Consider the following 24,412-nt stretch of genomic DNA (forward strand, 5'->3'; position numbering starts at 1 on the left):
CACCCTGTTCCTGCACAAACCCTGGGCCCGCGCTGATTACTAATCCCCCTCTGAGTTTTAGCAGCACTGTGCCGAAATCAGTTGGTTCGCAGAACATTCTCTTTTATTTGTTCAAACAATGGCTTAATTGCAAGTCAGTCAGATAACACAGGCTTGCAACTAAAAAGCTGTTTGATTATTTTAATCAAATTTCCATATATGTTGGTGTGCAGAAAACAAATCAAATATTGAAATAACTCCTAGGTGTCATGATTTGCCACGAAATGCAAAATTGTTTTAAAATTTATCAAATTTTTGGATCTTCAAAAAGAATGGTGGATTGCATTTAAAGAAATTGTACAGAAATTTTTAGGCAATAACAAAGATCCTCCCTACAAAAAAGAAAGAATTTCAAGCTTTAAGTTGCCTGATGAGCTTGGAAGTATATTTCCTCCAGTCCCACCTTGACTATTTGCATAGCTTCCAACTGTCCCTCTTTTGGAGGGATTTGTCCCTCTTTCAGGATTCATGTACAGATCTGTGTAAATATATGTATTTTATATAATGAAATATGTGTTTAATTGACTCTAATATAATAAGACTTTAATTGACTCTCCCATCTTTTAAATTAATATATTTCTTATTTTCAAATGGTAATATGAAGGAAAATGAATCAGGATAGAAAGGACCTGTGTGGTTTGAATAAAAAAAACACAATTTTTTTTTATGAAAACGGTATGGTATGCGAGACTAGGGGTGTGCCGGGGTGTGGTTAGGGGTGTGCCAGGGGCGTGGTTAGGGGTGTGGCAGGGGCTTTCTTATCTCAATAAGTTGGGAGGTATGTGCTTTTTGGAAAATTTGGGAGCTGTGAGTGAGGAAGGTGAACGATTCCACCAAGACAATTAAGAGCTGGAAAGGAGATACCAGGTAAAATGGAGCACAATGATGGCAGATTACTGTTGGATGCTTCAGAGAGACATTGTAGATGCTACTCACAAGCATAAATGCACCTAGAGGGGCCTCACAGGGAAGAAGAATCGACTTTAGTGTGTGTAGGTGAACTAATTTCAGTTCAAATAAGGATTTTCATGAACACATTACAATAAAACTTTAATTTTATAAGTCTATTTCCATTTATTTTTGAGGTATTGCCTTAGTTAACATAGCTACATAAATTGTCAGGAAAGGTGATGTCCTGAGACAAACTGGAGGAGATTTTCAGATTCAGCGCACCAAAAAACCTAAAGATTACGTGGAATGACCAAAACAGCTCTCGAATAAAAAATATATTTGCAGACCTGTGTAATTTATCCTGAAACAAGCAATGTTATCAATTAGCTTAAGTGAAGGGAAAATATGGTCTCAAATGACATCAGACCAGTCTTATCATGTTTCGCATTCATTTTTTTGCTGTTTAATATCTTAGAGAAAAAAAATGAATTTTGAGTTTCATCCCATTTTCTATTCATTGTTCAAGCTTATAACAAGTCATGGGAGTTGTCCTCTAACTGTCTCTAAAAATGGAGCAGCTGATGCAGCTGGCAGCTCCCGCTTCCTATCACTGCCACTCTGCATGCTCGAGGCCAGTTGCTGTGTGAACAAAAAGGGAAGTTGTGGCGTGAAGTTGTTGTATAGAAAAAGCTCATTATGAGTAATTACAAAGTGCGGCTGGCTGTTCCACCAAATGATTAAGGGTTTGAAACAAATGTGCTAATGTACAATTCACCGATCAGTAGATACAGTTTATTCATTAAAAAGGAGCTGTCAGCCATACTATCTCAGAAAAAACACATATATAAGTAGATGAATACTTGCTCTACTTATATAACATATGTATTACACTGTCCACGTTTTGATTTGAGTGATTCTGCCATAGTATATAAAGAGAAAATCCTCCTTAGGATTTTCCATTTTGACTGTGTCTATCTTGAAGCCAATCCTGACATCATTTCCTCCCTTACTTTGTCTGTGTATCATTTCCAACTGCTCCCCCAGTCTTCAGGCACTCCCACCCAGCTCTGCAGTAGAAAGTTCATTGTCTCAGCATAAAAAATATCAGCCAATCAGAGGGGAACAGAGGTGAGGGAGGGGAAAACAGGAGGTAAAGGGGCTTCAGCCAATCAGGCTGCATTAGTTATGTCTGAGGGGAAAGTAAACAGGAAAAAAAGAAAACCCAGCATGCCCTGTGACTTCCTTTGTGCTGCAGATGTGCCAAATAAGAACCAGGGAAACTGGGGAAAGATGTTTTATGGAGAAGAAAAGTAAGAGTGATTTTAACTTTTAGATTGCCTGGTTAGCATCCTTATTATTTGTTTACCAGATAAAAATAAAGAATACATTTTTTTATTTTATGCTCGACAGTTACTCTATAACAGCGTCTGTGCACCTTTATGGTCACTGTCATTTCTGATAGGACCCAGTTCTCTGTCTGTAATACTTTACCTTTATACATCAACTGTTTGTGAGTCACTAACCCAAAGGTAGTATGGAGATTAGGTGTACTCAGTGGCAAGGCTGAGGAGCTGTGGGCCCCAGTGCAAGCTTGACATTGGACCCCTCAAGAACTCTACACATAACAACTGATATTCAGCACCAAAACCTGCCAAGGACAGCCACAGTGTCAGAGAGGTGTAAGCAGGGGAGGGTGAGAGTTTGCAATTGATTGCGACTGTCCAAAGAACAAATAAAGTTGATGATTACCAGCATAGCATCAATGAAGAGCTAATACAGTGGTTGCAGGAGGACACCTGGGGCCCCTCTGGTCTGGGGCTCTTGTATGGTCACAACCCCTGCATCTCCTAATTGGTATGCTGTTGTATGTTTTGACTTTCTGTGACCCTGCTAGCTAGGTACTTGTTCCATATCTGTCATACAGACTTAGGCCCAGTGCACACCGAGCGGTTTTTGGAGTGATCCGCCGGCCGCATCTGCCTGGAAAAATGCTTGGCTAATGTATTGCAATGGGATGGTGCACACAGGCGGTTTGAGGTTTTTGCCAAGCCGCAAACGCGCCTCCTGCTGCGCGTTTGCGGTTTGCTAAAAAACCTCAAACCGCCGGTGTGCACCACACATTGAAATACAATAGCCAAGCGTTTTCACTGGCTGATGCGGCTGGTGGATCGCATACAAAATCCGCTTGGTGTGCACCCGGCCAAATATCTGCTCTCTGCTCCCAAAACCGCTAGCGGTTTGACGATCTGCTAGCGGTTTTGGTGTGCACTGGGCCTTAGGCCTGGTGCACACCAGAGGAGTTTTTCTGAGCGTTTTGAGTTTTAAATCTGCTGCTAATGTTATCCTATGTGTCTGTGCACACTGGAGCAATGAGGTTTTGTAAACAACCCCATAGCATTACATGGGGAAGAGCTTTTGAAACCTCTAAAAGCTCTTCCCCATGTAATGCTATGGGGTTTTTTACAAAACCTCATTGCTCCAGTGTGCACAGACACATAGGATAACATTAGCAGCAGATTTAAAAACTCAAAACGCTCAGAAAAACTCCTCTGGTGTGCACCAGGCCTAATAGGGGAAAACTGGGCAGTTGGCCCCAGAGTTAATAATGTACAGACACTTCATTTTATGCCTTGACAAAGTGACTCCAAAGTGATGGCCTGCTTTTTCATGGCATATAGAAATTTGGTGCAAAAGCACACCTGAAGTGAAAATAAACGTATGCGATAAGCAATTATATCTGTAGACCGGGTGCTAAATAGTAATTTCCTGCAGTCTCATTCTTATTTTAGGGATAGTAGCTTACAATACTGCTGTTCATTTAGCTCCCACACAGAGAAATGATGACCTATTGAGCTTTGAATCACCATTGGATAGCAAAGAGTGCTTGCACAGCCACAGAAAAGATTAATAGCTATTGATTCATTTTCTGGAGAGTTTCCGCTGCAGTCTGACTGCTCCCATTGCACAGATCAAGCACTGGTTTACTAAAACTTCTTGCAATAAAAGAAGATTAAGATAAATAAGATTGGCGCTTTATGTACATGTTTATTTCATTAGTTCAGGTACCCTTTAATTTTTGCAATAGAAAAAGTTGAACTGAAACTCTGAGGAATTTCTTTTTTAAAAATGGTATCAGCAGCCTGCATATGTCACTCAGAACCAGTTCTCGTCAATAAAGTGATATAAACAACGTAGATTGACAATGGGAATAGGTAGATGATTTGAGCATAACTTTAACTGGATTATTTCAATCTTAGGTTGGAATTGACTTCACAGCATCAAATGGAAATCCACGTGATTCCTCATCACTACATCATATCAATCCAATGGGAACCAATGAATACCTCTCTGCACTGTGGTCGGTGGGACAGATCATCCAGGATTATGATTCGTGAGTAAAGATTTGCTAAATAGATTCTTCTATGTCCCAGATTCTCAACCAAGAGTGCATGAAGCCTTGGGGTATGTCTAGTGGGCTCAGGGTGTATATCTACTTTCAAATATAGACTTATCTGGAAAAAATGAAACCTTTTCAGATAGTGACCCATAAGCAATTAACTTGTTCTCCTGAGTTTTCTCCTTGGACAAGATATATGGAAACAGGCGCCCAGGAGTGATAAAATATGTTAAAAACAAATAAAATGAAAAAGGGTGAGGCGGCTTACCTCAATGAAGACAAATTATTGTATTGAATTAATTTCCATTGCACTGGCAACGCGTTTCGTGGGTGCATGCCCTCTTCCTCAGGCCAAATAGCAGTGCCTAATGGTGCTTATAGCCACAAGTAAGGCGCCTCTCTTTCTCATAGGAGATCATTTTACATTTTTTGTTTTAAGTAACTTTTCAGCACTTAGAAATTTAAAAAAATACTTTAAAAAAGTAGGTGAAAGGGTTTTACCAAAATTATTGTTTGTATTTTCTTTCTTGTTGATGGTTTAAAAGTTATTTTATTAACTTATTTTAAGTTGTGAAAATATCACCTAGGAGAAAACGGAGGAGAAAAAGTGAATTGCATAGTGTGTGTTTGATATATTAACTGAAGGAGGTATCTTCAAAAATACACACAATTGTCATTAAGGTATTGGCAATAATTTGTGGGGTAAGATATTCACCAAGGAGGGTAATCCACTATAAAAGTTACTTGCAACACAGTGGCATTGGCAAAGGGGTACACACCATAACATGTTTGTAAAGCAATGTCCTACAGAATACTATCACTAGTTTTCTGATATAATGTAGTGGGATACACCTCCCCCCCTTACAATGCTGAGGGACAGTTCTCTGAAAGAAACTATATATAGAAAGATGAAGCTCTCTTGTCTGCTTAAAGCAAATCCGAGATGAAAAGCTAACTACAATAAATAACTTGTCTATATCTAAAGTTTAGATAGTTTACATAGCAAATCTAGCTGCAAACAGCTTGAACAGTTTATGATTATTTATTCCTGTGATACAATAAGAGCGGCCATATTCTGTTTGTCATATTGTCACAGGCAAGCTGCAACTGCATCTCCAGCCCTCAGCTTACTCCCCTCTCCTCCCCCCCCTCTCCCCTCTGCCTCTGAAATCTCTGGCTAGTAACCTCCTCCTCCTCCTGCCCAGACTGAGCTCCTATAAGCCCTTGCTACATGAGTCTGAGAGTGCCAAGGCATTGGAGAAGCTGTGGGCGAGGCTTGTTTAGTTTATAGGGAATTAGAGTATTAAAACAAAAAAAAAGTATTTGGCTTGAGGAATGCCCTATGAATAATATGAAAGGAACCCAATTATGCAATGAGTAAAAGTTTATCTTGGATCCACTTTAAGGGCTGTTTCACGCGTACACTTGGCGGCATTTACCGCCAAGCGTTCAGGACTCGTCGGCTAAACACTCCCATTCAAGTGAATGGGAGCGTTTAGCATCGACAATTACCGTAGATTGCGCAAATGCGGCGTTCTGATCCTGATTTAATGCAATGCTGAGTATAATTGTGCCTTCTTAAAACAGAAGGTATTTGTGATAATTCAGCTTTATGTGAGCAACTGTAAAATGTATACACTATAGGCTTGCTATGGATGTGTGCCTAGCTTTCAGGGGAAGAAACATCATTCCTCTTAAAAAAAAAAAAAAAAAGTGAACCTGAGGTGAGAGAGAGTGATATGGAGGCTGCTATTTTTCATTTCCTTTTAAACAATACCAGTTGCCTGGCAGCCCTGCTCATCTATTTGCTGCAGTAGTGTGTAAATGACACCAGAAACAAGCATGCAGCTAATCTGGTCAGATCTGACAATAATGTCAAAAAACACCTGATCTGCTGCATGCTTGTTCAGGGTCTATGGCTAAATGTATTAGAGGCAGAGGATAGCCAGGCAAGCCTCCATATCACTCTCACATCTGGTTCACTTTAAAGCAAACCTAAACCGAAATGAAAAAAAAAAAGAGTTACACTTACCTGGGGCTTCTACTAGCCCCCTGCAGCCGCCCTGTGCCCGCGCCATCCTGGAATGATCCTCCGGTCCCCTGCCGCGACTAAGTTTAATTTTGGAGTGACCAAATGGCCTCTCTCACGTCGCCCTTTGCCGTAAGCGTCCTGCGCAGTAGGAGAAAATCTTGTACTGCGCAGGACGTAGACAGCGATGTGAGTGAGGACACACACCAGGCGCACAGAATCCCTAGGTAAGTGAAACTCTTCATTTTGGTTTAGGTCTCCTGTAAAGTGGACCCAAATTAAAAATACAAGATTTCAGAAATAAAATCTATTTTCTAAATTCTAATAATAAAAAGCAGCCCTTTTTCAGCTGCATGATGACAAATATAAAATATTTTATATTTATTGGAGGAACCCCTCCCTTCCTTTCATATTGCCGGGACAGAATCCGGCAAACTGGTGGAGTAGGTGGTGTCCGGCAAAGGAGGAATTGCAAATGGCTGCCCCCAGTATAACCCTAGTTATGAAAAGAGAAGGGTGAAAAGCATGCACTGAAATGCTCATAGGGTTGAAGGAGTGTTTATTTATCTTTGTATGTGTCAGAGGGGTGCAACTAAATATTTTGAATTAAAAAAATGTTTGGTTTGGGTCCGCTTTAAAGTGACTCTGTAACAAAAATTACAACGTTTTTTCTACCATCCTACAAGTTCCTAAACCTATTCTAATGTGATCTGGCTTGCTGCAGCTCTTTCTACTATAACCATCTCTGTAATAAATCAATGTATCTTTCCCCTGTCAGACTTGTCGGCCTGTGTCTGGAAGGCTGCCAAGTTCTTCAGTGTTGAACTGTTCCTCTATGCACACTCCAGTGTGTGTTTTATTTACATAAGCCAGCAGCTTCTCTGCTATCTTATCAGTGATAGAAGAGAGCTGGATAAAAATCCTCCTCTGGAGGCTGTGAAAGGAGCTGGTCTGTCACATACTAAGGAATTAACGACATAGGCAGAGCTGTCTGCAGGAAGCCTGTAATGTTCAGTGCATGAGAGAAGCTGGGGACAGAAGGTAAACACACACAAGTGATCTCTTGAGATTCAGAAGTAAGGCTGTATACAGCCTGCTTGTGTATGGATGTATTTTCTATGTGTGGACATGCTGTACATCAACCTACTTCCTGTTTTGGTGGCCATTTTGTTTGTTTATAAACAAACTTTTTAAAACAGTTTTTGACTACTTTTAATGCGGCGGGGAGCGGTGAAATTGTGACAGAGGGTAATAGGAGATGTCCCCTAACGCACTGGTATGTTTACTTTTGTGCGATTTTAACAATACAGATTCTCTTTAAGCCCTCTCTGTTACAAAACGCTTTCTTCTCCAACTTGCAGGCCCTTTTAAAAACTCCTGTGTCCATTACCTCCACCCCCTAGCAATGCTCAGTCCAGCAAAGATATAAATACATTTACAAGCAACCTCACACTGTGTAATGCCAAATTACAGCAACAGATTATTGACATTTCCCACATCTACCATTGTAGCCCCTTATAATGAAGACATGTTAACCTGGCTCCTTATGACTCGGGTCATTGTGTGCTGATACTCCACACGTATATTGATCTACAACCTCAGTGGCCAATCAGGCTGGCCTGGGTGACATCATCCATATGGAATTGGGTTACTGCTAATGGCTAATATTGCGCTGACTGGCACTATTTGATCTGTTTGGGTTTATGTGAATTTGCATCAATACTTTGTTACTATATCAGTTGCATAGCTGAGTGTAGCCAAAGAATTTGGCTCATAGATGTAATATTTTCTTCTAAATTTTTGTTCACTGACACAAAAGAAATCCGCTGTTTGCTAAGCAAGAGCTTGTAGCTGCATTGGGTAACTTCCCCTAAAGACAGAACAAACAGCGAGATAAGCCTGAGCGGGGACTGCTGTATTTTCCAACACAGCACACTGTTGTATTAAGCAGGAAGATATGCAGTGTTCTGTCTCTGGTCACTGCTGATAACCATACAATATATGGCGACACCCTAACTAGCAAGAAACAGCTTACTTTATCTATTTGGTGATTGGCTGCTTGCCGAAGTGCTCATATTAGGGAAATATTCTGTTTTAACCATTTAGTGTTATCGTATGTATGCTTAATTGTGCATAGAGTGATTTAAATCAGGCTGTGATCAACAATTTACACTGCTGATCTTGATATTATCCAGAAATGTGTTTTATATTACATTATACACAGTCTGTTGCTGGATTCCTGGATAAAGGCTATCTCATAACTGGGATGGTACAACTTTCAGTGTGGCCAGGTGCAATACAATATTAGTGCTGGTGCACACCAGAGCGGTTCTGAAGCGTTTTTTAAAACGCTTGCAGGGTGAAAACTGCTTGGCTAATGAAAGGGCATGGGATGGTGCCCACCAGAGCGGCTCGTTTTTTCCACAAACACAAACTGGGGGCTGCAGCATTTTTTAGATTTCTGAGGCGTTTCTGCCTCAATCTTAAAGTATAAGAAAAGCTCAAACAGCTCTGAAAAACGCTAGATCAGAGCCGTTTTCCAGGTGTTTTCGTTACAGAAGCTGTTCAGTAACAGCTTTTACTGTAACGATATTTGTAATCTGATACACAAAAACGCTCCAAAAAAATGCTAGGCATGTTTAGAAAACCTCTCTAAACATGCCTAGAATCGCTCTGAAATCTGCTTCAAAAATCTCTAGCGTTTTGCGGATCTGCTAGCGGTTTTTGGTGTGCACTGGGTCTTAGTGTATATTCACAATTTAAAGCAGCCATACTATCCCAGAAAAAAAGCACATATATAAGTAGATAAATACTTGTTCTACTTACAGAACATATATATTGTACGGTCCACGTTTTGATTCTCCAGGCATTTTCCATCATTATCATTACTGCCTCTGACTGAAGCCAATCCTGATGTCATTTCCCACCTTATATTTTTTTTTGCCTAGAAACTGCTTGCATTGTATATTTGTATGTATATGTTTGTATTTCAAATGTAAAGCTTGTATATGTAACTTTCTTTTTTTCACAATGATCGCGGCTTCTCATTGAAGCTGACGATCATTGCAGTGGGGAGTTAGATCAATGAATGGGAAACTGCGATCCCATTCATTGATCTCTGGGCTAATGGGCGGCGGCGTGTACACATGCGTGAACGAGAGCGCGGACAGTGGCGGTTGCAGCGGAGATGCGTGTATCTAAGCCCCCAGTGTGGAGATGAAGTCTGCCAGGGCGTAGATATACTGTACATGGGCGCGTAACTAGTTAAAGAAAACATGAGGTAAAAATAAACTGATGAGATAAACAATTCTATCTGTCCTCCATCTCCTACATATGACTTTTTTATATAACTAACAGTTTTATTTTATATTTAAATCTACTTTTAAAGTTATTACAGTTGCATTGTCTCTGCTCAATGACACATTCACTGAAGTATGCCAGAGCTCAAATCTATGAACTATTGAGTCTTTTTTATGTCTCTCCTGCTCTCAGAAGCCATTTTCTGCCATGGTCTTTATTCCTTATCAGTCCGACCCAGACAGAGTCACTTACATACCTGATGTTTAACTCTTTCAGGCAGAAAAATAAAAAAGGAACACCGCATAGTTATTTGTGTGCTTGGCACTGTACATACCCATGTCTATCTCATCATGTCACATGTCACCTCATGTATTCTTTAAATGTCATGTTCACCATCAGCGGTGAAAAAATACCAGTCCAGGAAGATGTTCAGAGGTGGCAAAAGAGCGCCCAGCTGAGGGATCACAACAACTGACCATGTAGCTGCTGCACGATGGGACAGCATTGATTGGGTGGGCTTATCCCAGATCCCATTGTTTATGACAATAACCAGTGATGCTGAGATAATACCGCACAGGAAAGCATAAATGAGGAGCGCTGTATGGTGCGTTCACTTTTATTGGATGGATGAAAGGATTTAAAAATGCACTTACAAGATGTTGGTAATGATAAAGCATGTAACCCAACATGTGGGTAGTCAGAATGACCTTTCGCGTCTTCTCCCTCCGAATACCGTAGTTGTGGCCAGCAGCAGAGGTGTCCTGATGTGGATGGGCTGTCAGGGTGGAGTGATGGATCGGGGTCCTGCAGCGTCATGACGTGTTTTGGCGTGCGTACGCCTTCATCAGATCTCACACAGAACTTACTGACAGATCAGCAAATCAGCGACCCTTAAACAGCTTTATACATTAAATATAGGTGTAGATTACAGCCTTGAGACAAGGAATCACAAGAAATGAAATAAAACCACAGAAGAGACGTGCTTTGTCCTGTATAGAAGCTTGTCAGGTGGTAGCGTGGCATAGTGGCAGTCTCTTTCCATACTTCTCCTTTTGCATGGTGAGTGAATACTGCCAGACCCTGACTACCTGCCAGCAATGACAGCACCACTTCTACAACTATGAGCCTTGTACAGAATATCTGCCTAATGATGCTGCTATGCCATTGTGCTCTGTGAACAGGGCCATTCCGGGTCAGAGAGAAGCTCCATACACAAATCTATTCATATACCACTTATATCACCACCATCTTCAGGGACAGGGACCAGAAGCAGAGCACACAAGATTCTGTATATTTTAATTGCACATTGAGGGAGCTACACTAAACAATTCAGTTCAACGTAGTACTGTATAAGCCAATGTCATTTTTAAAGGGATAGGTATTGCCATCTAGTGGTCATACTTGGTAATACAAATTTAAGGACAAGAGAAAACCGAATAACCTGCCTGGGCTCCATGCCTAAGGAGCAGAGAAAAAAAATAGATTTAATGCATTTATTGAACTAAAACACTTTGCAGAATAAAAAAAAATTCTAATCCTAACTAATTAATAAAGCCATGCTGAACCTTCTTCCCCATCGCTAACACTAAGAATTGATGCCTAAACCTAACCTTCCTAAATTTCCACCAAACCCCATCTAATACTTTACATACATTTTGATGTCTTTGTCATGCCTATAACGTCAGTATTCATAGTATCACCCCTCCGCTGTATTCTTCCTACTTTACTGTCCCAATAGACTTCAGTCCAGCACCCAAGCCACCATGACTGAACAACCCTCTCCAGTGTTGTCATGGTGCAAACAAGCTTGAGAACTTGCGTCTGACCAGCTATATAATTACATTACCCTCATTTTTTCTTTTGCCTTGCTAACATTAGTACATCAATTTTGTGATCGATTTTGCATTGATAAGTACCGAAAATCGATCGGAATCCGATCAGACCAGTCAGAAATGATGTAATAGATCTGTCGATCTGACGGAAAATTGTACCATGTAGATGGGGCTTTACAGTCTTTGTACAGTCTGGGTAATATGAGGGCCAATTGACTGGATATAATTTGCATATATTTTTCAGGTAGGCATTTTTACTGCATATACAATATGTGGTACATCAAGCAAAGGCTATGTTATCAGATTTTATGTCAAATACCTCACTTGTAATGCACCTGTGTAGGAGCACAGACACTGACCACTTCCTGTTCCACAAACTATCACAGTCATAGCCTGGAATCTTCTCAGGGAGAATCAGTCTGTGCCTTCTGCCTGAACCGCAGTATGATGTGATCAAAGCAGCAGCTCCGCCCACAGAACTAATTTTCTAATCACAGCAGCTTCTGATCGTGTGTTTAAATTTTCAGACAGGAGTTAAAGCTGCAGAATTCTCATTTCATACAAAAAAGAGTAATAACCAAACACTCTAATTATTAAGCTATTCAAAGGTATTTTTATATCTGTGCCTGGAGATGTTTGTAAACAGCCCTTTGGAGCATGTACAAATATAGGATGATGTATTTATCCTGCTAGGACTTGGGTTTTTACATCTGAAAATGAATGAATTACAGAAAACCATCGCTGAAAGGAAAGCATACCCTTGCCTGTGGTTTTGTGCAGGAAAACTTGTTCCGCATCTCTATTAAGTGGCTATTCTAATACAGACTCCGCACAACAGTTACCACGGTAACATGCTCATTTGTCTTCTGCTGCTTGCCAGGACTGAAAAAATGGATTTCTGTCAGATGACAGCGATTCGTGCTTTAAAAGCTTCAGTGATAGAGGTGGGAAGGGTTCCGTATCTTGTTAACAAAATATTTAGAAAGACAGGGAAGGAGCAGAGAGGGAAGGGCCATTCTAACTCAAGATTTCAGGATTCCAATTCAGGAATCATCTTTAGCTTTGCTTTTATTATTATTAAAAAAACAAACCTGTGTGCTGATATACAAGACTGGTGTAGAGTGTAGCGGTTCCAAGAGCAACACAGTGAACACAGCACCTCTGAACTGAGAGTGATATGGAGGCTGCCATATTTATTTAACTATTTATTTATTAACCTTATAAAGAGGAGCTGTCAGCCATACTATCTCAGAAAAAAAACACATATAGAAGTAGATAAATACTTGCTCTACTTACAAAACATCTGTATTGCACTGTCCACGTTTTGATTTTAGTGATTTTTCTACAGTTCTAAAAAATTAATGCAGACTGAATGCGAAATGTGCTGTGGCCCATAAAAAAACACTGCAAGTGCGGTGTTGTCAAAATTCCTGTGATTAGCCCTAGTGGGTGCCAAGTCTTCATAAATCACAATGTACATATCAAGAGTTAAGGCAGCCATACATCTAGCGATGATGGGCAGATTCGACCAAGAGACAAATCTCTCTCTAATCGAATCTGATTAGAGAGAGATCTTCGGCTGCCCATACAGCGCAGGCCGATTACCGACCAAATTCCATGCTGAATTCGATCCAGCATCGGTCTTGTGATGGTGCACCGCTGCCTTGCTAGCCCAACGCTGCCCCCCTAATGTTAAATGTGCCCCACGCTGCCCAGTGCACTCTATACATTACCTGTTCACAACCGCTGCTTGCTCCATGCTCCCTCTGCCATCCATAAATGCTCCATGAGTTGCCTAGTAATGTGGCCCTTGTGCACAAAAAAAGTATTTTTTAAGGGATCCTGAGCAGTGCATACAAATGAAAATCTGCACTTACCTGAGGCTTCCTCCAGCTCCCCCCCGTAGCCCGTGAGGTCCCTCGGCGTCCTCTAGGTTCCTTCCATTGTCCCGCCGGAGGCTCTGCTAAGCTGGCAACTAAGGCACTTGTCGCCATAAGCTTCCTGCGCATTCGTGGTTCAGTCTTTCGAGAACCGCACATGTGCAGGAGGCTTTTGGCAACACTCGCGTGATTGAGTCGGGTGCGTGGATGGGCCACACAGCGCAGTTGCTCACGACTTCAGCCGAAGTCGCCAGCTTAACAGAGCTGCCAGCGGGACCGGGGAGGGTACCCAGAGGATGCCGAGGAACCTTGCGGGCTACAGGGGGCTGGAGGAAGCCCCAGGTAAGTGCAGATTTTCATTTGTATACACTGCTCAGGGTCCCTTTTAATACTATTTATTAGCATTACCACTAGTGCAAGGAGCATTTTATTTATTCCCCTAGTTCTTGCTGTCTACTTTAAAATAATTCTTCATTCCTAACACAGCTCACAAATACTTCATTGTTTTGTCCTCACAGCATGCAGGAGAGTCTGAGGAGGAAAGCTGGAGGTAACAGTTAGCTATATGTGCAGCAATATTGCTGTAATGTAACTAGCAGTCAGGGAGATATGTATACATCACTCCTGACTGAGGGCTGGTGCACACCAAGAACGCTTCTGCGCAATTTCAAAAACGCTAGCGCTTCGAAAAGCACTTGGCTAATTATTTGAATGGGATGGAGCACACCAGAGCGATGTGATATTCTCCCAAACGCAAATGTGGGTCCTGCAGCATTTCTACGCTTTTCTGAGGCAAATCAGCCTCAATGTATAGTGTAGGAAAGTGGAAAATCACTCTGAAAAGCGCTAGAACAGAGCGATTTTCCAAACGTATTTGTTACAAAAGATGTTCAGTTCCAGCTCTACTGTAACAAAAAATAAAAAAACGCTACATCAAAATGCTTCAAAAATCTCTAGGCATGATTAGAAAATCGCTAGCCAGATGCCTAGAATCGCTCTGTAAAATCACTTCAAAAAGCGCTGAGCGTTTGATCTGGCTGCTCAGTGCTGTCCATGCTGGGAGGGGGGAAACCTTGATAAAGATATACTGATAATGCCTTTCTGAACAGTCAGATAAGTGAAGACAGTAAACACACGTTGTTGGAAATATAACCCCTTATCGCTACTTGAATACGATTCTTTCACCTAGGTGATTACGAGACTATATAGCAACCTCCCTGTGCAGGAACATGGTCTGTCATGCAGAGCCGACACCATTTTGTATCTGGAAATGTTGGGATGATTTTACAGCAGAGAAGCAGGGCTATGTGAGGAAAGAAACTGGCCTAGTACTTGTGGTAATGTGTGCCCTAGCATACAGCATTAAAAAAAAGTTGGTTTAACCTCTTGAGGACCACAGTGTAAACCCCCCCTAAAGACCAGGCCATTTTTTTGTAAAATAGGCCACTGCAGCTTTAAGTCCAAGCTGCAGGGCCGCACAACATAGGCTTCAGTCTATGACAGCCGATCACCTCCCAGCCTATGAAGGGGACAGCCATATCACACGGCTGTCCCCAGTACAGCGCTGCCTATGATCGCAGCGCTGTACGGGTAATTAGACAATGGTTTCACCGTCTAATAGTCTCCGCCGGCGATCGCCACTGGGAGGCGGATCCGCCTACCAAGCAGGAGATGCGCATGCAGTGTGCGTGCGATCTCCTGCAAAAGCAAGCACCAGGACTTTACGCCGATCTGTGTTAGGCGGTCCTGGGGCTGCCGCAATAGGTTAATGGATAGATGTCCTTAAAGTTTTTATCAGGAATACACCAATGAAAAGTTAATATTTGTTTAGTGCTCCACCCTGGTTTGACTTGTAAATACAAGAAATGGCTCATTTTCCTGATTTATTAGGAACATAAGGTAGCTCCATAGAGAATATAACCTAAAGTACTCCCTAGTGGGAAGGTGGCTGAGGCAGCTGTTTGGACTTCACAGAGTATCTATCGCCTGTGCTAGTGTCTGTGGTATACAGATCTGGTGTATTGGTCCTCTGGTTACTCTGCCCGCTCAGGCCTGTGGAGTCGAAGCCATTTTGGGTACCTGGAGTCGGAGTCGGTGGTTTCATAAACTGAGGAGTCGGATGATTTTTGTACCTACTCCACAGCCCTGCTTGTGTGTCATGTGGCTGGTTCTCCCCCTGGCTACAGAGCCACAGCACACACACTACTATACCCAAGTGACATGTCTGTACAGCGCTCACACACTGCAGTGTCAATGGCAGGATATCCTTTATCCTGACAGGCAACTCTAATAGCGGGTATGTGTCCACCTGTTATACCGTGCCAATACTATCTGCTCCTACTGCCTCTACAGGGTTAAATTAAGTCTCAGTACTCATCACTATCCTAATGAAGAGCTGATTACATCTGCAATCACTGATTACAGGTGCACTGCCTACATTTTTGTATTGAAATTCAGATTGAAAATGGTACTTAATCCCTAATGCTACCTACACACATGCGACAACAATCGTTCGTTGAGAACGACGAACGAACTGTTAATTGATGAAAGAACGACCTGAGTAAAGTGAAGGTGCGTACACACATGCGACTATAGTCGTTTGAAACGATTGTTCCCCGATCGTTTAAAAAAAAGCAACCAACGATCATTAAGTCTAACGACGGACGAGCTATAGCGTTAAAACCGAACGATCTAGCTTGGCGGATTTTTTCCAACGACGATCGTTTGCAAAAGTAGTACATCGTTGGAAACGATCGTTCGTACTAGGCTTGACATGCGCATTTCGCTATTTCTCCATGAAACTTCTCATTTTTATGCGCAAGCGCAATAGTTGCTTTATGTGATGTAACGTTCGTTCTAACGATCAGATCGTTACACACATTTAAAAACTAACTTTACTTAGGTCGTTCTTTCATCAATTAAAATTTCCTTCGTCGTTTTTAACGAACGATCGTTGTCCCATGTGTGTACGTAGCATCAGTTTTAAAATGTGTGTAACGATCTGATCGTTAGAACGAACGTTACAACACGTAAAGCAACTATTACGCTTGCGCATAAAAATGAGAAGTTTCATGGAGAAATAGTGAAATGCGCATGTCAAGCCTAGTACTAACGACCGTTTCCAATGATGTACTACTTTTGCAACAGATCGTCGTTGGTAAAAATCCGCCAAGCTAGATCGTTCGTTTTTAACGATCTAGCTCGTCCGTCGTAAGACTTAATGATCGTTGGTTGCTTTTTTTTAAACGATCGTCGTTTGAAACGATCGGGAACGATCGTTTCAAACAACTATAGTCTCATGTGTGTACGCACCTTTGGGCTCCAGTTCAGGGCTGAGTGCAGATGGGTCTGTTGCTATGGAGGGGATAGCAGGGACAGTGTGTGGCACACAGCAGAGTGGCTTCTGGCAAGTGGGTTGAGGAAGAGAACATTAGCTCTCGGGGGTTGGACAAGCATTGTTGATAAAGATACGGTATGTCGGAACTTCAGGCAGTGTCAGGGGGCTCCTGTACACTCAATAGATTTCAGGCTAACCAGTTTAAAGTACACCTGATCTGAGAGGGATATGATGGCACTCTGGCCTCTGAGGAAGCTAAGCTGCTAAACGGTTGTCAGCAGTCCTCTTCTATGCACAGGCTTCCTGTACCATTTGCAACCCCTTCTTTAATGCTACCCTCTGTGCAGCTTTTGCAGTTATTGAAATTAAGAAAAGAAACCCCTTGCAGATCCCCATTCACCCTCACCCATGACATCATTTGGTGCTAGGTTTAATTGCAGAGAGTAGCGAGGAGAGCGCCAGCGCATACCACAAAGGCCGCATCTGAAATGACCAACTGCTCACATATGCAGCACCTCTAATAAGCTTTCTGCACACTTCGCAATCAATTCAGATGAAAATCATATGCATAACTACTATTACTTACCATGCAAACAGGAAACTCAGGAATACGGGCTGGGAGCAGATAACCTGGTAGTTACATACTAGCAAAATTATGAAAAGGGGGGAGGTTGCGCATCCCTTAAAACATGCTGCAATTGACTGGTTAATCACTCAGGCATGCACCACCACTATTAGACTGAAAATGCATGCCCTGCGTCCAAACCAAATTCTACATTTATTATACTATGGAGGAACTTTGGCTTCCACTATAGTTTGCATGCAAAGTATAATATACTGGACACTTGCGCCACGGTGAGGCAAACCTCCGGGCAAGTGGCCTAACCTAAATTAAAAACAACATACGATATGTATAACCTTGGGAGCAGCTTAGCAAAAATGTGTAAGGGCCCATTTTCACTATCGCGAATTCGCATTCGTTTTTCGCATGTGAATTCGCATAGCAATACAAGTGAATGGGACTGTTTCCACTTGTCAGGATTCCTTTGCGTTTTTCTGTGCAGAAAAAATTCGCATGGCAGAGCCATCAGAATTCGCATACCGCTATGCAAATTGCATACAATGTATTTAATACATTTGCATGCGGTTTGGGTATGTGAATTTTCATGCGAATTCGCATAGAAACAATGGAAAATCACACCAGCACTGCCATGGTTAAATTTGCATACATCGTCATCCATGCGAATTCGCATAAAAATTTGCATAGATCCGCATGCGAAATTCGCATCCGCATGCAAATTTTTCCCGCAATGATTCCCACCGCACAAGTGGAAATGCAGCCTTACTTACATTTTAATGGACAGCGAGGAGAGAGCCAGCGCATACCACAAAGGCTGCATCTGAAATGACCAACAGCTCACATGTGCAGCACCTCTAATAAGCTTTCTGCACACTTCGCATTCAGAGAGTAACCTACATAGTTTAGTATAACCTGTGCGGTTGATCTGTAGGCTGTGTACACAGGTAAAATAAATGCGATAGGAAGTGATTCATTTGTAACTTTTCTGGAGTTGTGTGATAAGGAAACATTTGGATTACCAGCCAGCTGGGCTCATTTTATTCATTTTTCTTTCACTTTCTTGTCTTTGTAGAGATAAACTTTTTCCAGCCCTGGGATTTGGTGCCCAGCTGCCTCCGGACTGGAAGGTAATATATGCCTTACGCTGTGTGTGTGATCATGTCATTGCTTCTCTGAGACATAGTCTACATGATAGCATTGCCATGCCTGAAACACAACACTATTGAATGAAGCCTGCTACAGAGAGGAATATGTACAGTAATGATAGCATCAAGGATTTAGATATCTTTTCGGGTTTTATTGCTGTCTTTGTCACCAGCTGATGATTTTTTCCTGTAATGAAAGGAAATGGATAAATCCCTTTAGAAATAAATAAACCTTTTCCATACAGAGGGTAGGGCCTCTTTCATACAGAATGCTGAACAGCGTACTTGTTGGGTAGTTCAGCCTTCCAGGTGCCAACCTTGATTGCCAGCCTACTGAAGCCCTCATTGTTGTCATCTCATTCCTGTCCATGGATCTACTACAGCCATAATAAAGGACAACTGTAGTGAGAATATGGAGGATGCCATGTTTATTTCCTTCTAAACATTACCTGTTTCCACGCAGCCTTGTTGGTCTATTTGGCTGCAGTAGTGTCTGAATCACACCAGAAACAAGCATGTCAGAAACGCCTGATCTGCTGCATGCTTGTTCAGGGGCTATGGCTAAAAGAATTTGAGGAAGAGGATCAGCAAGACTGCCAGGCAACTGGTATTTCATAAAAGGAAATAAAAATGGCAGCCTCCACATACCTCTCATTTCCGTTGTCCTTTAAAGCCATAGAGGTCCTTGGTGATCCCAGGGACAAGAGTCGAGGAAAAATTGCCTCAGTGGTAACACAGACAGTAATACGTGCAGTTTCCTTTTTCACACCATGCAAAATTATATTTTTGTCCTTGGAAGCGTGCATTAAAGGACACATGAAGTGAGAGGGATATGGAGGCTGTCATATTTATTTTCTTTTAAACAATACTAGTTGCTTGACAGTCTTACTGATCTGTTTGGATGCATTGGTATCTGGATCACACACCTGAAACAAGCATGCAGCTAATGCAGTCACACTTCAGTCCAGCATCTGATCTGCATGCTTGTTCAGGGTCTATGGCTAAAAGTACAGTGTTAGAGGCAGATGATCAGCAGGACAGCCAGGCAACTTGCATTGTTTAAAAGGATGTAAATATAGTTAATTTGGTTGAAAAAAGACCTTCGTCCATCAAGTCCAACCAGAAAAAAACCAAAAATATGTCAGCCTCCATATACCTACCACTTCAGGAGAGAATTGAGGCACATAGAGAAAGTGGAATTGTATCGCTTGAAGCCAATTGTGTTAGTTGTAGGTGACAGTGTGCTATGTGTATAGGTGTTCCGGATATTAGAGGACTCCTACTATGCTATCTGCTAAGATAGAAAAGACTCATCAACTCTATTGTTAGTATGTTTCCAGCAGGATGCTTCCTGCTTGTTCCTCTCCTCCCCTCTCCATTGGACCTAACATGAAGCCAAGCTGCATATCTGTACTGTGATCATGGATAGACCATCACCTGAAATAACCCTTCTCTGTCAGTCCTAAACTGCAGCCTTGCTCTGTCGGCTGCCACTCCTGACCTTGGCCTGTGATCTAACCCAGTTCTGCCAGTCCTAACCTTGGTCTGTGATTTAATGCTACTCTGACAGTCCTAACCTTGGACTGTGATTTGATCCTGTTCTGACAGTCCTAACCTTGGCTTGTGATGTGAGTCTGCTCTGCCAGTCCTAACCTTGGCCTGTGATCTGATCCTGCTCTGCCAGTCCTAACCTTGGCCTGTGATCTGATCCTGCTCTGCCAGTCCTAACCTTGACCTGTGATCTGATCCTGCTCTGCCAGTCCTAACCTTGGCCTGTGATCTGATCCTACTCTGCCAGTCCTAACCTTGGCCTGTGATCTGATCCTACTCTGCCAGTCCTAACCTTGGCCTGTGATCTGATCCTGCTCTGCCAGTCCTAACCTTGGCCTGTGATCTGATCCTGCTCTGCCAGTCCTAACCTTGGCCTGTGATCTTACTCTGCTCTGCCAGTCCTAACCTTGGCCTGTAATCTGATCCTCCTCTGCCAGTCCTAACCTTGGCCTGTGATCTGACTCTGCTCTGCCAGTCCTAACCTTGGCCTGTGATCTGATCCTACTCTGCCAGTCCTAACCTTGGCCTGTGATCTGATCCTGCTCTGCCAGTCCTAACCTTGGCCTGGAATCTGATCCTGCTCTGCCAGTCCTAACCTTGGCCTGTGATCTGATCCTACTCTGCCAGTCCTCACCTTAGCCTGTAATCTGATCCTACTCTGCCAGTCCTAACCTTGGCCTGTGATCTGATCCTACTCTGCCAGTCCTAACCTTGGCCTGTGATCTGATCCTACTCTGCCAGTCCTAACCTTGGCCTGTGATCTGATCCTGCTCTGCCAGTCCTAACCTTGGCCTGTGATCTGATCCTGCTCTGCCAGTCCTAACCTTGGCCTGTGATCTGATCCTGCTCTGCCAGTCCTAACCTTGGCCTGTGATCTGATCCTACTCTGCCAGTCCTAACCTTGGCCTGTGATCTGATCCTGCTCTGCCAGTCCTAACCTTGGCCTGTGATCTGATCCTACTCTGCTAGTCCTAACCTTGGCCTGTGATCTGATCCTACTCTGCCAGTCCTAACCTTGGCCTGTTTTCTGATCCTGCTCTGCCAGTCCTAACCTTGGCCTGTGATCTGATCCTACTCGGCCAGTTCTAACCTTGGCCTGTGATCTGATCCTGCTCTGCCAGTCCTAACCTTGGCCTGTGATCTGATCCTACTCTGTCAGTCCTAACCTTGGCCTGTGATCTGATCCTGCTCTGCCAGTCCTAACCTTGGCCTGTGATCTGACTCTGCTCTGCCAGTCCTAACCTTGGCCTGTGATCTGATCCTATTCTGCCAGTCCTAACCTTGGCCTGTGATCTGATCCTGCTCTGCCAGTCCAAACCTTGGCCTGTGATCTGATCCTACTCAGCCAGTCCTAACCTTGGCCTGTGATCTGATCCTGCTCTGCCAGTCCTAACCTTGGCCTGTGATCTGATCCTGCTCTGCCAGTCCAAACCTTGGCCTGTGATCTGATCCTACTCTGCCAGTCCTAACCTTGGCCTGTGATCTGATCCTGCTCTGCCAGTCCTAACCTTGGCCTGTTATCTGATCCTGCTCTGCCAGTCCTAACCTTGGCCTGTAATCTGATCCTACTCTGCCAGTCCTAACCCTGGCCTGTGATCTGATCCTACTCTGCCAGTCCTAACCTTGGCCTGTGATCTGATCCTGCTCTGCCAGTCCTAACCTTGGCCTGTGATCTGATCCTGCTCTGCCAGTCCTAACCTTGGCCTGTGATCTGATCCTGCTCTGCCAGTCTTAACCTTGGCCTGTGATCTGATCCTGCTCTGCCAGTCCTAACCTTGGCCTGTGATCTGATCCTACTCTGCCAGTCCTAACCTTGGCCTGTGATCTGATCATGCTCTGCCAGTCCTAACCTTGGCCTGTGATCTGACTCTACTCTGCCAGTCCTAACCTTGGCCTGTGATCTGATCCTACTCTGCCAGTCCTAACCTTGGCCTGTGATCTGACTCTGCTCTGCCAGTCCTAACCTTGGCCTGTGATCTGATCCTATTCTGCCAGTCCTAACCTTGGCCTTTGATCTGATCCTACTCTGCCAGTCCTAACCTTGGCCTGTGATCTGATCCTGCTCTGCCAGTCCTAACCTTGGCCTGTGATCTGATCCTGCTCTGTCAGTCCAAACCTTGGCCTGTGATCTGATCCTGCTCTGCCAGTCCTAACCTTGGCCTGTTATCTGATCCTGCTCTGCCAGTCCTAACCTTGGCCTGTAATCTGATCCTACTCTGCCAGTCCTAACCTTGGCCTGTGATCTGATCCTGCTCTGCCAGTCCTAACCTTGGCCTGTGATCTGATCCTGCTCTGCCAGTCCTAACCTTGTCCTGTGATCTGATCCTGCTCTGCCAGTCCTAACCTTGGCCTGTGATCTGATCCTGCTCTGCCAGTCCTAACCTTGGCCTGTGATCTGATCCTGCTCTGCCAGTCCTAACCTTGGCATGTGATCTGATCCTGCTCTGCCAGTCCTAACCTTGGCCTGTGATCTGATCCTGCTCTGCCAGTCCTAACCTTGGCCTGTGATCTGATCCTGCTCTGCCAGTCCTAACCTTGGCCTGTGATCTGATCCTACTCTGCCAGTCCTAACCTTGGCCTGTGATCTGATCATGCTCTGCCAGTCCTAACCTTGGCCTGTGATCTGATCCTGCTCTGCCAGTCCTAACCTTGGCCTGTGATCTGATCCTACTCTGCCAGTCCTAACCTTGGCCTGTGATCTGATCCTACTCTGCCAGTCCTAACCTTGGCCTGTGATCTGATCCTGCTCTGCCAGTCCTAACCTTGGCCTGTGATCTGATCCTGCTCTGCCAGTCTTAACCTTGGCCTGTGATCTGATCCTGCTCTGCCAGTCCTAACCTTGGCCTGTGATCTGATCCTGCTCTGCCAGTCCTGGACCTTGGCCTGTGATCTGATCCTACTCTGCCAGTCCTAACCTTGGCCTGTGATCTGATCCTGCTCTGCCAGTCCTAACCTTGGCCTGTGATCTGATCCTGCTCTGCCAGTCCAAACCTTGGCCTGTGATCTGATCCTGCTCTGCCAGTCCTAACCTTGGCCTGTGATCTGATCCTGCTCTGCCAGTCCTAACCTTGGCCTGTGATCTGCCTCTGCTCTGCCAGTCCTAACCTTGGCCTGTGATCTGATCCTACTCTGCCAGTCCTAACCTTGGCCTGTGATCTGATCCTACTCTGCCAGTCCTAACCTTGGCCTGTGATTTGATACTACAGGTAGTCCCCGGTTAACAAACGAGATAGGGACTGTAGGTTCGTTGATGGCGATTTTATGGTTTTTGAGCATCAATGAAAATGATCAAAATATTTAGAAAAATGGAGTGTGGCGACCATTTTAGTTCTGGGGTGGAATAACAACCTGTTATTTTTCAGGTGTCCCATGAATTTGCAATCAACTTTAATCCTACAAGCCCATTCTGTTCAGGTCAGTCTATTTATGGTATTATTTGCTTCACTTATACATTGTGACTGTGGCATCTGGGTGTTCTTGAATTTAGTTTACCATTGATTTTTGTTTATTCTTTATTTTATTGTCATGAGGTCAGGGATGAGCTCCGGTTAAAATTCGGATGAAATCCGAATGAGTTTCATTGAGTTTTCATCCTCTAATAATTGCACCTGAGCAGATGTATTCGGGGGGGTGTTAAACTTACCCAGCAGTCTTCTTTAACCCGTTGCACGGCGCCTTCCTTCTGGGTTGGAGGAGAATGCGTAGTAGTCACATGACATGGGTTAAAGAAGAAGACTGCTGGGTGAACTTAACCCCGCCCCCCGAACACACCCGCTCAGGTGCAATAATTAGAGGATGAAATCTGAATGAAACTCATTCGGCATGAGGTAAATTTAGTTGGCAATCACTCAGAATTCCTAATTTGGCAGCAAGAATACTGTGAGCAGCCTTCTGGAATAGAGAAATCTGTTTATCTCACGGAAGATTAAAAAACTAAGCCTGATACACACCTTCAAATTTGATTGGCTAATCACTGACCAATTTTACCACCTCCATGTAGTATGAGAGTCAAGAGAAATTGAATACTATACTATGAGCAGCTTGTGTAGATAAACCTTCATAATATATGGAGATGGTAAAATTGGTCAGTGATTGGCCAATCATAATGTAAGAATTATATATGTGATTCATCCAACACCAATCCACTTCTGATTATGCATATATGCAAAAAAAAAGGATATATGACTCAGAGTGACTTGGGTTTAAAAAGAGCAAGAACAGAAAGCAGAACCCATCTGCACCCAAATCATACCTCAATGAGTCAGAAAATACAAAAAATTACATATTGACTAAAAAATACTTGTTTATTAGTATACATTAAAATATATATATAGCATACAATTTGAAGGTCTGAGTATCTGGAGGGCTAAGGGAAAAAGATGTTACAATGCTTCAATAATATTATTACTTCTTTTAGCATGGTATCAGCAT

General features: G+C 43.2%; 1 protein-coding gene across 2 annotated transcripts in view; it reads left to right on the plus strand.

Moving 5' to 3' along the window:
* CPNE2 (copine 2) overlaps nucleotides 1–24,412 on the plus strand; it is a 215,659-nt gene that overhangs the window by 179,256 nt on the left and 11,991 nt on the right. For both annotated transcript variants that reach the window (XM_068260756.1, XM_068260755.1), the window contains exons 11-13: nucleotides 4,188–4,321; nucleotides 18,358–18,412; nucleotides 23,344–23,395. In XM_068260756.1, the coding sequence (XP_068116857.1) occupies nucleotides 4,188–4,321; nucleotides 18,358–18,412; nucleotides 23,344–23,395 (241 nt within the window). The remainder of the gene's footprint in view (nucleotides 1–4,187; nucleotides 4,322–18,357; nucleotides 18,413–23,343; nucleotides 23,396–24,412) is intronic.

Source organism: Hyperolius riggenbachi, chromosome 11, assembly GCF_040937935.1.
Source record: "Hyperolius riggenbachi isolate aHypRig1 chromosome 11, aHypRig1.pri, whole genome shotgun sequence".
In the NCBI taxonomy this organism is placed as follows: Eukaryota; Metazoa; Chordata; class Amphibia; order Anura; family Hyperoliidae; genus Hyperolius; species Hyperolius riggenbachi.